Source organism: Prinia subflava, chromosome 5 (assembly GCF_021018805.1).
Source record: "Prinia subflava isolate CZ2003 ecotype Zambia chromosome 5, Cam_Psub_1.2, whole genome shotgun sequence".
NCBI lineage: Eukaryota > Metazoa > Chordata > Aves > Passeriformes > Cisticolidae > Prinia > Prinia subflava.
In genome coordinates, this window is record NC_086251.1 from 19,441,252 (window position 1) to 19,454,180 (window position 12,929).

The 12,929-nt window shown below is 38.7% G+C and overlaps 1 protein-coding gene across 1 annotated transcript; it reads left to right on the forward strand.

The window, feature by feature from the left end:
- Positions 1 to 720: 720 nt before the first annotated feature.
- GAL (galanin and GMAP prepropeptide) lies at positions 721 to 8,887 on the forward strand. Its single transcript, XM_063398298.1, has 6 exons — positions 721 to 990; positions 1,126 to 1,206; positions 1,864 to 1,918; positions 3,308 to 3,394; positions 6,377 to 6,454; positions 8,556 to 8,887. The coding sequence occupies exons 2-6, from the start codon at positions 1,126 to 1,128 to the stop codon at positions 8,606 to 8,608; spliced, it is 354 nt and encodes a 117-aa protein (XP_063254368.1). The 5' UTR covers positions 721 to 990; the 3' UTR covers positions 8,609 to 8,887.
- Positions 8,888 to 12,929: the final 4,042 nt, after the last annotated feature.

Genomic DNA, 12,929 nt, shown 5'->3' on the forward strand with positions numbered 1-12,929 from the left:
CTGTGATGTTTTCTCATTGAAAGAGAAATGAATTCGAGGGACTTGCAGTGTATAAACTAATTTTTGTAGAGAACGTACAATTTGGCAAGGGGGAAAAATGGAACTAATGCTGGAATCTCTGCTTTGGAATTCAGTTTTGCACACCCCGATGCCAGCTGCAACCACAACCGAGATAAGCAAACAGGTGAAACTGCACTGGTTGTAAATGCACCGGCCAGGGCTAGTCTAGTCATGGAGATAGCTAAACCCCTGGCTTTTCTGTCTATCCTGACAGAAGAGCTGGCTCCGATCAGCGGGGCAGGAGGTACAGACTGCAGGAGCTGGAGCACCGAGCGGGACTCACAGCCACTGCAAGGGGCCGCCAGTGAACCGCAGGGAGCTGCAGGGCTCCAAAGCAGAGCAGGGCTGCGTGAACTCCTCACTGTCCCCAGCGCCGGGACTCTCCTCCGCCAGCAGCACACGCAGACACGCGTGTTTAGCGCTGCTCCCGCACCTGAGTGCCCGAGAGGTGATGTGCACCCCCGTCCCCGAGAGGTGATGTGCATCCCCGTTCCCGAGTCCCTAGAGGTGATGTGCACCCCCGTTCCCGAGTCCCTAGAGGTGATGTGCATCCCCGGTTCCCGAGTCCGTAGAGGTGATGCGCATCCCGGTTCTCCCCCGTCCCCCCTTGTCCCCGGTGCCTCGGGCGGGCCGAGGCGCAGGCACAGGCCGGGGGTGACCGCCCGCGCCGCAGCCCCGGCTCCCTGCGTGGTGCCTCCCTGTACCTGTAATTGGATTGCCTCGGTTCCTGCCCTTCCCCGGGCACGGGGAGCTGCCCGGGGAGGCGGGGGCAGGCGGTGGGCGGCTCTCGGCGGCCCGGCCGCTCCGCAGCCCATAAAGCGCGGCGGGAGCGCGGCGGGAGCGCGGCCATGCACTGAGAGCCGCCGTGGGACCAGCCCCGCTCCGGCCGCCCCCGGGAGCCCCGCCAGGGACACACCGCCCCAGATCAAGGTACTGTCCCCCCTCGTCCCCCCGGCCCTTCTCCCAGCGGGAATCGGGCTGCCCAGCCCCGCCGTGGGGAGTAGGTGCGCCCCCACTCCCCAGGCAGCCGCAGGCAAAGCGTTTACCCCGGTGCGTTTCTTCCAGATGCAGAGGTGCACCAGTTTCCTGTTGGTGTCTTTAATCCTCTGTGCCACCCTCTCGGAAACACTCGGGCTGGTTTTCTCAGTAAGTATCCGTGTCTCAGCTAGCCCGGAGCCTTGAACCTCCCACGGATACACGCTGTTCTTGGATAGTGGGAATGCAAAGGATGCAGCACTCAAAACCATTTCGGGCTATAAACAGTTTGCTTGTGGGTTTTTTTGGTGTTTTTTTTTTTTTTTTTTAAATTTTATTTATTTTTTTCAGCTAAGAATTTGGAGATTTTAAATACTAGCTCCCTTGTAAAAAATTACTATGATTAAGAATGTCTGGTTGCTAGATGAAAATTGAATGTGTGTCCCACCTGCCTCAGAAAGGATGATGTACATATGGACTTCTTTCACGAAGAGGCCGTCATGTAAATCCAAGCAATAAATTGCATTGCTGTTTGCTAAGGTACTATCAGGTGGTAAGATAAACTTCAAGTATAAGGTAGGAATTTCTGCCCCCAAAGTGTGATTTGTGGCCAACACATATGTGGTGTGATATCGTCAAACCACATGGATGTCAACAGCAACACTGCAGACAGGGAGGGCAAGAGCTGACCATGAATATTTACTTCAGTATGATTGGCTATATTTTAAAAATATTTTTCTTGATTTTGAGCCTTCAGAAAACTCTGCTGAGAGAATGTCCTTTTGAGTGTAGGTCATGCAATAACATAGTTGATTTTTTTTCTTTAAGGCGAAAGACAAAAGGGGCTGGACTTTGAACAGTGCTGGTTATCTACTCGGGCCACGTAAGTCAGGCACTTCCCCCCCATTATGTCAAAATGCAAAAATTGCATTATTCACTTCTCTGAATATGGTAATTTTGTCTAAACCTGCAAGACTTAAGGAACTCATTTGGGAAAACACTTGTTTAGATGTTTGTTACATGCCTATCATAGAACTGAGCTGTCTTAGACAGCAGCTGCTCTTTTCTAAAGAAGTGTGATGGGAGGCCTTATGTCCAGAAACACATCTGCTCACATTTTGTGCTTCTGAACTGTAATTTTCATATGACAAATACGTCACCACCAGAAGTGTTAAAAAAATCTTACAACATCTTAGATGTCAAGGGCAGAATGACAAAATGTGGCATTTGGCATTTCTCCATGTATTTCAGATTTCACCTTTAAATCTTTTTACAAACATTCACTACTTGACTTTATTATACTACTTTTTTTTAATTAAAACAAAATGAATACTTAAGACTGTTAACAGTTCACTATGTGAAAAATGAATATACAAGGTGTTCAAAATACAGGAGTACTGGTTTACAGGTAGAGATAACAAATGCAGGTTATAAGACAAATAATGCAGAACTAAGCTGTATCAAATATTTGTCCTTTTGCCATTAATTCTTGTGAATGGGGTAAAATTCATCACCGGTGTTTTTGTATTTTCAGTCTCAGTAACACACAGAAAAATGTTACACATACTTACTCTGACACTCTTCATTCTTTTTAGCTAACAATAAGGATACACAAAGAAATAGAAAAGAAGTTTAATGCATCTTAAATGTATTAACTGATTCTGTAAATGTCTGGAAGTATATTTGCCCAAAGCAGATCTAAGCAAATTGGAAAAAATACTGTGGGGAAATGTGCTTGTCAAAGACTTAAGTTTTACATCTAAGAGTGGATAATAGGAATAATCCTTTATTGGAGCTCATATTGATCAGCTTTTACTGATAAAGGAAATGTCCATTGCAAGGGAGGGAGAAGAGACACAAGGGCATGTAAGATAGTTTCTGAAGGTTATTCATGGGAAATATCTGCAGTTTCCTTTGAAGCACACTCACCAGCAACATTCTCTTAAAGACAGGGAAAAGAGTAGTAAGGACAGTGCCCAGTTTATATGCAGATATATCCTTCCTTTTTTCTTTGCAACTTCTGAATCCAGTAATAGTTTCAGCAAGTATGTAGCCCAGGACTGGGTCTGTAATTTAGATAAATCACAAGCAAAAATTTAGAAGAAAGGTTATTGTATTTAATGACACATAACATTTAATGACACATTCTTGTAATTTTGTACATCAAAACTGCTCATCATGATCTTTTCATTGAAATCCATGAAAAGCAAGCAATATAGGAAAGATTGTTGCTAAGTCAATTAACTCCTCTGATTTTTAATTTGTTTATCAGATGCAGTAGATAACCACAGATCATTTAATGACAAGCATGGTTTCACTGGTAAACGTGAAATACCACCTGAGGAGGATATTAAAGCAGGTAATGAAAATCTGGAAACCAGCATTTTTGATTTGTTTTTTATGTTAAGTAATTTATTTACTATTGAACTGACTACTTGGTTACAAAATGATTTCTGCATTTCAACAGAAATCCTAATAAACATATGAAAGGAAGAAAAATGACATTTGGCCATTTGGTGTGATCTTTGTATGGTCATAGCTTACAACATCTAAGTGATTAGGAAAATGTATCATAATTTTGTTGCTTTAAATGTGTAATAGATCATATTGCTTTGAAAAAACTTAGACTTTTTTCTCTTTTCATATGTTCAAACAAATATTTCAAATGTCACTCTAGGCACTCCAGAGTTAATTGTTTTCTGGCAAAGAAGAGGGTCCATAAAGGTGTCTTTCAGTAATGAAGGCTATAGAAAATACCAAGTCTCAGTCTTTCCTATGATTTAGCAAGGTGGATTATCTTCATTAAAAGACTGACAACCTGGTCACAACTGAAGTCAAAATGCTTGGATGTTGCATGTGTCAGAATTTAGTAAGTGGCAAAGAAAAGGGTGCAGCCTTGTTCTGGATTTGTCATCTAAAGCTGGCCCTCTAAAATATATGTCTAGGCTCCCTTTATGAAGAGAAGCTGACAGTTTTTAGGCTTTATTTTGAACACCTACCTCAGAATGAGGTGCAGAAACTTCTAGAAAAACCTGTTTTATCTCCTGAGGAGAAACTGAACCTGCTGCAGACATCTGAAGTGAGCTGGCATGAATCTCCCCCTTAGGCTGATAAAGGTCCCACAGTACTCACTGAGCACATTTATCACTGCACTAATGGGGGCAAAACAAGGGTTTTGGAGCCTATTTTAAACACTCCCAGAACCGCACAGATGTAGTTAACACTAAATAAGTTCATAAATGAAGGATATGTGCTTAATTAATCATACATACATATGTAAAGAGAAGAGAAACATTAAGACATTTCTTAATTGTTAACGCTCTCTGAAGGACTGTCAGTTCAGTTCTGGTACACAGTTACAGAGGGAGGTTTGTGTGTGGTTTTTTTTTCATGCAGTGCTTTGGTTTTTCTTCTTGGTTTTTAAGGAACAAAAACCCCAATCCTGCTGTCTCAGGTACCAGTGTTAAAACAATATATGGCCAGTCAAAAACAATGTAGAAGTGAGGGATTTGTAATCCAGCAGTGGAGATCGCATTGCAACATGTTGCCATTTGTACATATACCAGGTCTCTTACAGGAAAATGAAATTATGGATTTATGGAACTCTCTTGCTGGGTACTGTTGAGCCTCCAGATAATTGCAGGTAAACCCAAGCAAACCTGTCAGGATGAGGCTTCAAAACTATACAGCTGCTGTGAGCTTCATTCTCTTCTCTCACCAGATCTTTCTTTGAAGCTGATGTTTATTACAGAGTTCTTACCCAAAGGAGCTTTAAATATACATATATATATATATGTATAAATGCATAAGGTAATCAGCATGCCATTTTAATTGAAAATGAAAGATTTTTCCTGATTATTTGCAAAAGCCCCTTAAAATGGCAATATATGCACATATTATTTTATTAATGTAAAAGAGTTCATGCAAAGGACTGTGCTCTCCTTGAAGGAATGCTGCAAAATGCATAAGCTCTCGAGATAACCTGGAAAAATTTGTAAGCTGTATTGGGGACTGAAAACTAGGTCCAGGTAAGAAAAAACACACCAAAGCTACAACCATCTATGAGCATGATTAGTCATATCTTCAAATTACAAGATCATAATGGTTTGCTTACTGAAATCTGCAGGTTATCCACCGTGCAGAATTAAGGACAGAGCAATACATAAGTACAATATTTCCAAGTCACTGAGGAAAATATCCAATAAATATCACATGGATAATAAAATCTGGGTAAAAATCTGGGTAATACAATAATAATAAAAATCCGTAACAGACTAGCTGGGAATAAAAGTTAAGGAAAAATTCAAATAATAGAACATTATTCATGCAAATAATAACATCTTTGTGTGAGTTCAAAGACTGGAAGACAAGATTTTTAGGTGCAAGCCTATTAAATGCATTCTTAAATGCTTCTTTTCCTTGTATCAGAAACCTTTGTGTCCCTTGCAAGCCTCATCAATGTTTTTAATCTGTGCTACAGAGCTCAGTTTGCCTTCTCACCCATCTGATAATGTTTTCAGTGATGCAGTAGTGGACTGCTGGTTCTGGTACCCTCATCTGTGTGCAGAGAATTATAAATCTTAGGGACATTACTTACCATTTGTTCTTAATAGAGAGCAGTTCTCCATCCTCCTAAAAGTAACAAGGTGTCTTCCTCCAACCCTTTGCTGATTTTTTTTCTCTCATTAACAGATGCAGAAAGCATCCTTCTCAGAAGTGCAATAACAAGACCCATTAGGTCATTAAAATAGCACCAAAAAGCTAGTTTCACAAGCTCACAGACAAGTGCACTGGATGAGATACCTATGTAAAAACACAGATTTCTGGGCTTTTAGAAAAACATCCAGGCCCAGGTTTTGGGCTACAAATCACTTCTGTATCATTTCAAAGGCTTATTTGGAACAAAGACAGGCTACATGAATGGGCTTTTAGCTGTTCTGTAAAGCTGATGAATTTGTTTGCTCAATTTGAAATTTAACCCATCCCTGCAGGCTCAGGTGGACACAAGGGAGGGAGTTGGGAACAGAGGATAACTCTCTTCTGCAAGGTCTCATGAGGCCTAGAGACCACAACAATTAAGGTGTCCATGGCATTTGAAGCTGGGTGATTTTGATTCTGACAATTGCAGTTACCTGCCTTATAGAGGCTTTGCCCCTCCATGAAATGAGGTTTTGCATCAAGGATTTTAAGGGAAAAGGAATTTCAGGTAGTTTGGGCTTTTTTTCCCCCTCCTCAGAGTACTCATAAACTTAGCCACAGTATCTCATACAATGTCTCTTTGGACCATGTTTGTTTTAGTTTAAATTTTGTAGCTCTGAGTAACAACCAGCTTGTTTCACAGGGAACCTTGGAAGACCCGTGGCTGACGAAAACATTGTGCGCACAGTAATTGAATTTTTGACTTACTTGCATCTGAAAGGTTAGTGAATACCTTTTAATCCTTCACAGTTTCTGGCAGGAAATTTACTGAGGAGACAAGGCTGTCCCTTAATGTACACATCTGCCGCAGATTTGAGTGTGCAAGGCTTGGAGCAGCACCTCTAGCATCACTCACACACACAGAGTGCAGGGGATCCTGAAAAATTGCAGCTCAGTGGAGCTCTGATGCAGCAGAGTTCTGATACCATTCCATCTCGTGTTAGTGACAAAAGAAACACATCCCCCTTGTTGCATGGATTCTACAATAAAGTTGCAAGACAAAACTGCAACAACACTGGCAAACAGCTCAGAATGCTATGAAATAAAAACTCTGCTCAGCCTCACAGGTGTGGCAGGGGTGTAATGCTGAGCTTCCAGCTGATTCTGTAAGGGTGGTGGCTTTACTGTGGAATTCAGTGAAGAAGAAATTTATCTACTTCTAAGTTTTCATTAGTTTTGCTTAAAAAAAATCGCAAACAAACACTTTTTGTCCAGATTTTTAAAACCTCTTCAGCTCGTCTAAAACATGTATAAAATTGTAATACATTGTTGCAAAGAAAGCAACAAGTAGAAAAAAGTTATTCTGCTGCAAATGTTGGGGGACTATTTCTGTCTCAAAAAGTAAACAATTCAATAAATAACTTCTATAGTCTTACTCTTGTATACAACAAAATACAAGCAACCTTGTGGCAAGTGTATTCTGTGGAACTGTGTGTGCATTTGTGGTTTAATTTCATTATTAAAAGAGACTTTCAGTGGATTGGTTTGCTTTCTGGATACCTGGGATACTTTTTACTCATTGTTTTCTGAATTATTTGTATCCACCCAAGGAAAATAGTTCTCATTACTGAAAGTGTGAACTCACTGTTTATTGAATTGAATTTGCATTTGAAAACAAAACCTCTTAATAGCTAATCCTAAGGGCCTGAAATAATTCAAATACACATTTAAAGTAGGTTATTAGCATATATATTTACTGTGGATAAAGTAGTAATTTGTTGTATCACTGTGAAGGAAGAGCCCAAACCACTCTTTTACTCTGCTGTGTGAGCCTAGGAAGTCAAATCAATATCTGGACACAGCAAAAAGGGTGTAAAACAGGTTTAGCTCAAGCACACACTCTCTGCATAGGCTAAAAGCTGCTAAATCAGACAAGAAAATAAAAAGCACTTCACAGAACTACAAATTGCTTCTTCCAAATCAGCTGAAAATGCTCCCTTCTTAGCACAGAGATGACAAACAGTTGTGTTTATTCAGAAGAGGTGCTGATATTACCGTGTCCTCATGATAAAATGAAAAAAATGAATCTCCAGATCTGGCTTTTTCCAGACATAATTCTTGTATTCTCAGGTTGCAACAGACACAGAATATTATCACATACTATTTCCTAAAAATATTTATTGGAGAGGATTAGTACAAACTCTTACACAAACCCAGAACTGTAAATTAAGCAAGTGAAAACCATGCTGCTTAATGATAGAAATCCTTTGATTTGATAGCAGATATGATAGAAACACTTTTGCTTAAATGAAACCTTCCTACATTAAGTGCATTGGTTTTGATATATTCCTTGGTAGGGGAAGGGGCAAAAGCCCACTCATGGGGTTCAGATTCAGGCAATAGTTATTCAGATTAGATACACATTTTAATCTGCAAGAAATAGGCAGCATTTTTACTGCTAGGAAGTACCTTGTTAGTAACTAAAAGTGGCCTTCATCTCTTTGTCTTGGAAATTATTCCCTCCAGCTTTAAGTGCTTCTCATAAAGAGCAGCATGTAGGATGGCAGCTGTAATTAGATAATATTAAGTCTTATGAGATGCTGAGATCCTGCAATATCAATTGACATAATAAAATTAATATAATTGTTTTTCTGTCACTGCTGTTTCTAAAATGTTGAAATTGTATCAGGAAGATATTACTGACATTCAAAAGAAAAAAAGCCCAGTGTTTTATAAATTAAAATATGAAAAGTTCAAAGATTTGTCTCTTCTAGTTGAGAAAAATATTAAAAAAAATTATTACTGATACTGGATTTCATTACTTAATTGCTAAGATAAAGATGCATGCTTATATATGTGTTATTTTTTTTCTTATTTTGCAGAGATGGGAGCACTTGACAAGCTACCTACACCAGAGGAAATGAACCAGTCTTGAAGAATGCATTTTTATTTTGTTGCAGTGTAGATTTAGACTCAATTCTAAACAAAAGACCAAAATGACCTGAAGTTAAGAAGTATGGTTTGCATTTATCTGATAAATGGTAAACAGCATTCTGCCCTCTGGTTGGTTTGTTGGATTTTTTTTTTTTGCTTTTTTTTTTCCTTCCCTCCCTCTCCTGCAATGTTATCGTGTATAATTTTGCTTTGGTAAAATTTTTCTGTAGGTAAATGAGAAAATAAAAATAAAGAGCAACTAAGTTGTTTCATTTCAAAATTGTGTACATACCAGCACACAGTGCATCATATACACAGCCTGGGGTAAATTGTAAGATTACACTGCTTCTATACTCTGCAATATTAGAGCAAAATAAAACATACTCAGTCTACATTGGGTACTTTAAATAACAGAGGAACTATTCTAGTAAGTTAGACAAGACTCCATCTTCTTTATCTGGGAAAAGCCAATTCTTTATTCACATAACTCATTTTATACAGCTTTCACAGACCTTGTGTGCAACACCTATTGGCTGGTAGTTTTCTTACTACTTCATTTTTTGGTCAGAAGGTGATTTGTGTGTATGTGCTAAGATTCAGGCTGTTTACATTTTCCCTTTATGGGTTCTCATGGCACAGATCTTATTGTTTACACAGATGCACTTATTTTCCAACCCAGGAATAGGTTGTTGTATTAATGAACCTTTCATACCAAGAGTGTTTTCACATGGGAACTTGCAAATTGCTTAACTACTCTTAGAAGAGGTGACAGCCTAGCTATTAATTTAATGGAGCAGGCCTGATTTTATGAGGCCTTTCTTTTATAATTCTTTTCCCTGTCACAACAAGAAACAACAGTGACTTAGAATCATTTTAAGTCATAGATCTGTCTATTCTGTGCTTCAAGGAAACATCACTTCCTGTTCATATTTTCATGGACATGAAATAAACTCCTGTTCATAATAAATTTAGTATTATCCACCTGTACTGCACTGGCCCATTGGCTGGAGCACACCTTGCAGCAAGGCAGATTTCAGTGTTCTGTGCAGCTTTACACAAATCTTACGTGTAGGATTCCCATGCCATGGAGTGCACTGGGGCTGCACCACCTTAATGAAGAGAAGGCTGCTGCAAGATTGAAAATATTCTTCATGAGATGCTTTATTGTGAGTCTAGCAAAGCACTTGGATCCATGTCTAATCCATGCAAACCAGCTTTGACGTACTGGAGCAGGATGCTAGGCCTGCACACAATAAATGTCAGATCGAGACCGAGGAAAGGTCTGAGAGGATACAGAACCTCAGAAAGGTTTTTTATATTTAGCTGAATTTCAGCCTCTGCACAGTGCAATGAAATATCATCCCTTCAGAATGCTGACGTGCACTGGCGTGCACAGACTGACAGAAATTTTGCAGACCTTTATTATCTGATCTGGTTTTCACTTTTAGCAAAGCAGAATTCTAAAAGCCAAGCCAGCAGTGTGTGCTTTGTACCCACACAGCTATCCCACCCTGCCACCCAGGCTGTGCTCTGCCTGTGATAATCACACAGCCTCTCATCTAGTGTCTGATGTTTTCACTTTCCAAAGTGTGAAAATGCACTTTACATCAGATCCAGTGAGCTTCTGAGCAAACTCTTCACACTATGTTTTACTGGATTTGTTTTTGTTTTTTAAGAGTAATGAAAAAAATATGCACTGCTAATGTACATATATTTTGTATGTATATTATATGCTAATATACTATGCTATATATAATATAAACTATAATATGCTAATATACATATATATTACATAATATACATATATAAATATACAGCAAATTTATGAGCTTCCCAAAATCTGAAAAAAAAGAACAGAGTGAAATTTAACCTCTGTACATTAGTATAGCTCAGTAAGTTCAAACTCCATTTCCATTAATAATATCCACACTTCTCACATAACCTTGAAGCTCACTAAAATCAAGAGGTTTTATTTTCTTTGACTTCCATGGACTTTGGTTCATTGACTGTTAAAATCCAGGATCTATTTGAAGAGCTCAGTAGCAAACCATCTCTGGCAAAGCAGCTGAATCCATGATCAAATAAAAGGAACTTCATTTTAGCATTGAATTTCTTTCCTTTTCAAAAACGATAAGAAATTAGAAATAACAGGATAGAATTTGAAAACAGTTATTCTTTGATCAAATTAGCATACTTGCAGCTCCTTAGAGGTGGTCATCCTGTTAGAATGGTCATTCAAAATTCTGAAACTTGAGATTATTTGAAATAGTGGAAAACTCATAGGATCAGGAAGATTTACAGCACTGTCTAAACAGGGAGGCTCACAAGGTTTGACATTGTGCTGCACCCTTATATGTATATATTATAGAAACCAGATTATTATAAACTAATTACCAAAAGCAGTTCACATACTATCATTTAATGATTTCTGCATTCAAACACATATAGATAATATTCTGAAATAGAGACAGGTGAAAATTTCAGCCTGTTTCTTCACTCTTGTAATGCCTTTTATCTTGACAAATATGAAGGCAGAAAACCACAGTAAGGGGTCATTCTTCTGGATCAATTTTGCAGTTTCAGTAACATTATTATTTTAGTAACACTCATTTTATTGAAAGTGTGTCTTAAATCACTTCGTCTCAAACACAAGTTCTGCAAATATTTGGAATAACATCTCCATAATCAACCTCTTGGACAAACACCTGATGAAAATGTCCAATGTCCTTTAATCCACGACTTGAAAACAATGAGTTTCAATGGGAAAAATGGACAATAAAAGAATGTGACATTTCAGTAGAAAATAATAATAAATCCCCCTTTCCATCTCACTGTATAATTTATGGCTTATTTCCATATATTCTATCCAATTTTGTGTTGGATTAGCTCAAACTTATATTTACACTACAGACAACAGCCAAATTAAAAAATAATAAAAAAAGAAGAGTTAACATTTCTTGTAATGTTTGCCAGTGCTATGAAATTACCCTTCATGCAAATTTAACTCTGACAATGAACAGATGCTCAATGCATGATGCTCAGTGACTGGACAATAAAATGGAAGATGAGATTAAATGCTGATGCAAGCAAATTATGTACGCAGAGAAAAACAACTCTAATTTTACATACGCGTACTGGTGCTCCAAATTATGTCTGGAAATGTAACTCAGATTCACTGTACACCGCCCTCTAAAATGTTTTTTTAAAACCTCAATAGTGGATAGAAAGCCAAAAGAAATACGAGGAATTGCAATGAAAATATACCATTCCCAATTTTGATGCCAAAAGCAGTTCTAGGCAGTTCACTGCAGAGAAAAAATATCATTGTCAGGACAGAAAAGCCACAGGGAAAAGTGACAAATATTTCTGGAGTGATTTTCATACACAGGGGAACTAAATAGGTGGGAGATGAGAATCTTAAAGGTTGTGCTAAAAGTGCTTTTTCTTGTAACCCAAGGTGTGATGATTAAATGCCAAATGATGATAAAATTATCAAGTAACACTTCTAAACTCCACGCCCGGAAAAACCCAGAAGACCTTTTCCATACATCTCCTGATGAAATTGTGGCACAGGACTTTGTGGGAGACATAGGTTCTGAAACATTACATTCAGTTACATTCATGAAAGAAAAGGCCTTCAAGGTCCAAATGTTTAATTAAATTTTTTTCAGACCAAATTAGGGACATGAGAGCACAGAGCTATAAAACAACCCTTAGAACCTGATCCAGGGATTAATTAAACAGGACTCTTTCAGCTGCACAGCATTTGACGCCAGTTTACAACAAAAACTTGGGAATCACATTTATTTGGCTAAAAATTCTGGAGAAATACTGAATTCTGAGTACTACCTATGACAAAAAAATCCTATAATTATAATTTTATACAGTGTTTCACCTACCTGCCTGGTAATCTCGTTAAAACTTGTTTAAATGCAAATCAGTGGAGCATAAAAGGGGGAATTTCGGGTGGCACAGCTGGCACAGAAGAGTCTGTTCAGATTAGGAAGCCATTAGGGAGCTGACAGGATACATGTATTTTCCCACCTGTCTAGTCATGTAAAGGTCAGACTGCAACATTAGCATAGAAAAATGAGATAGGACTCAGAGTACTGAGGGTGTTTGAGAGGGCTTGATGTTGGGGTTGACAGAATCCTACATCCAGGTTTGATGTTACCACGGTTCAAACTACAGCTCCTTCTGCCTGAGGTCGTAGAGGAGCTTGGTGTGAGTCTGCTTACTAAAGATTCTGACATATGCTTAAGTTCTCTTTTGTTTTTCCCAAGAGAGGAGGAGATATGACATGAGATGCCATGTGAAGAAAC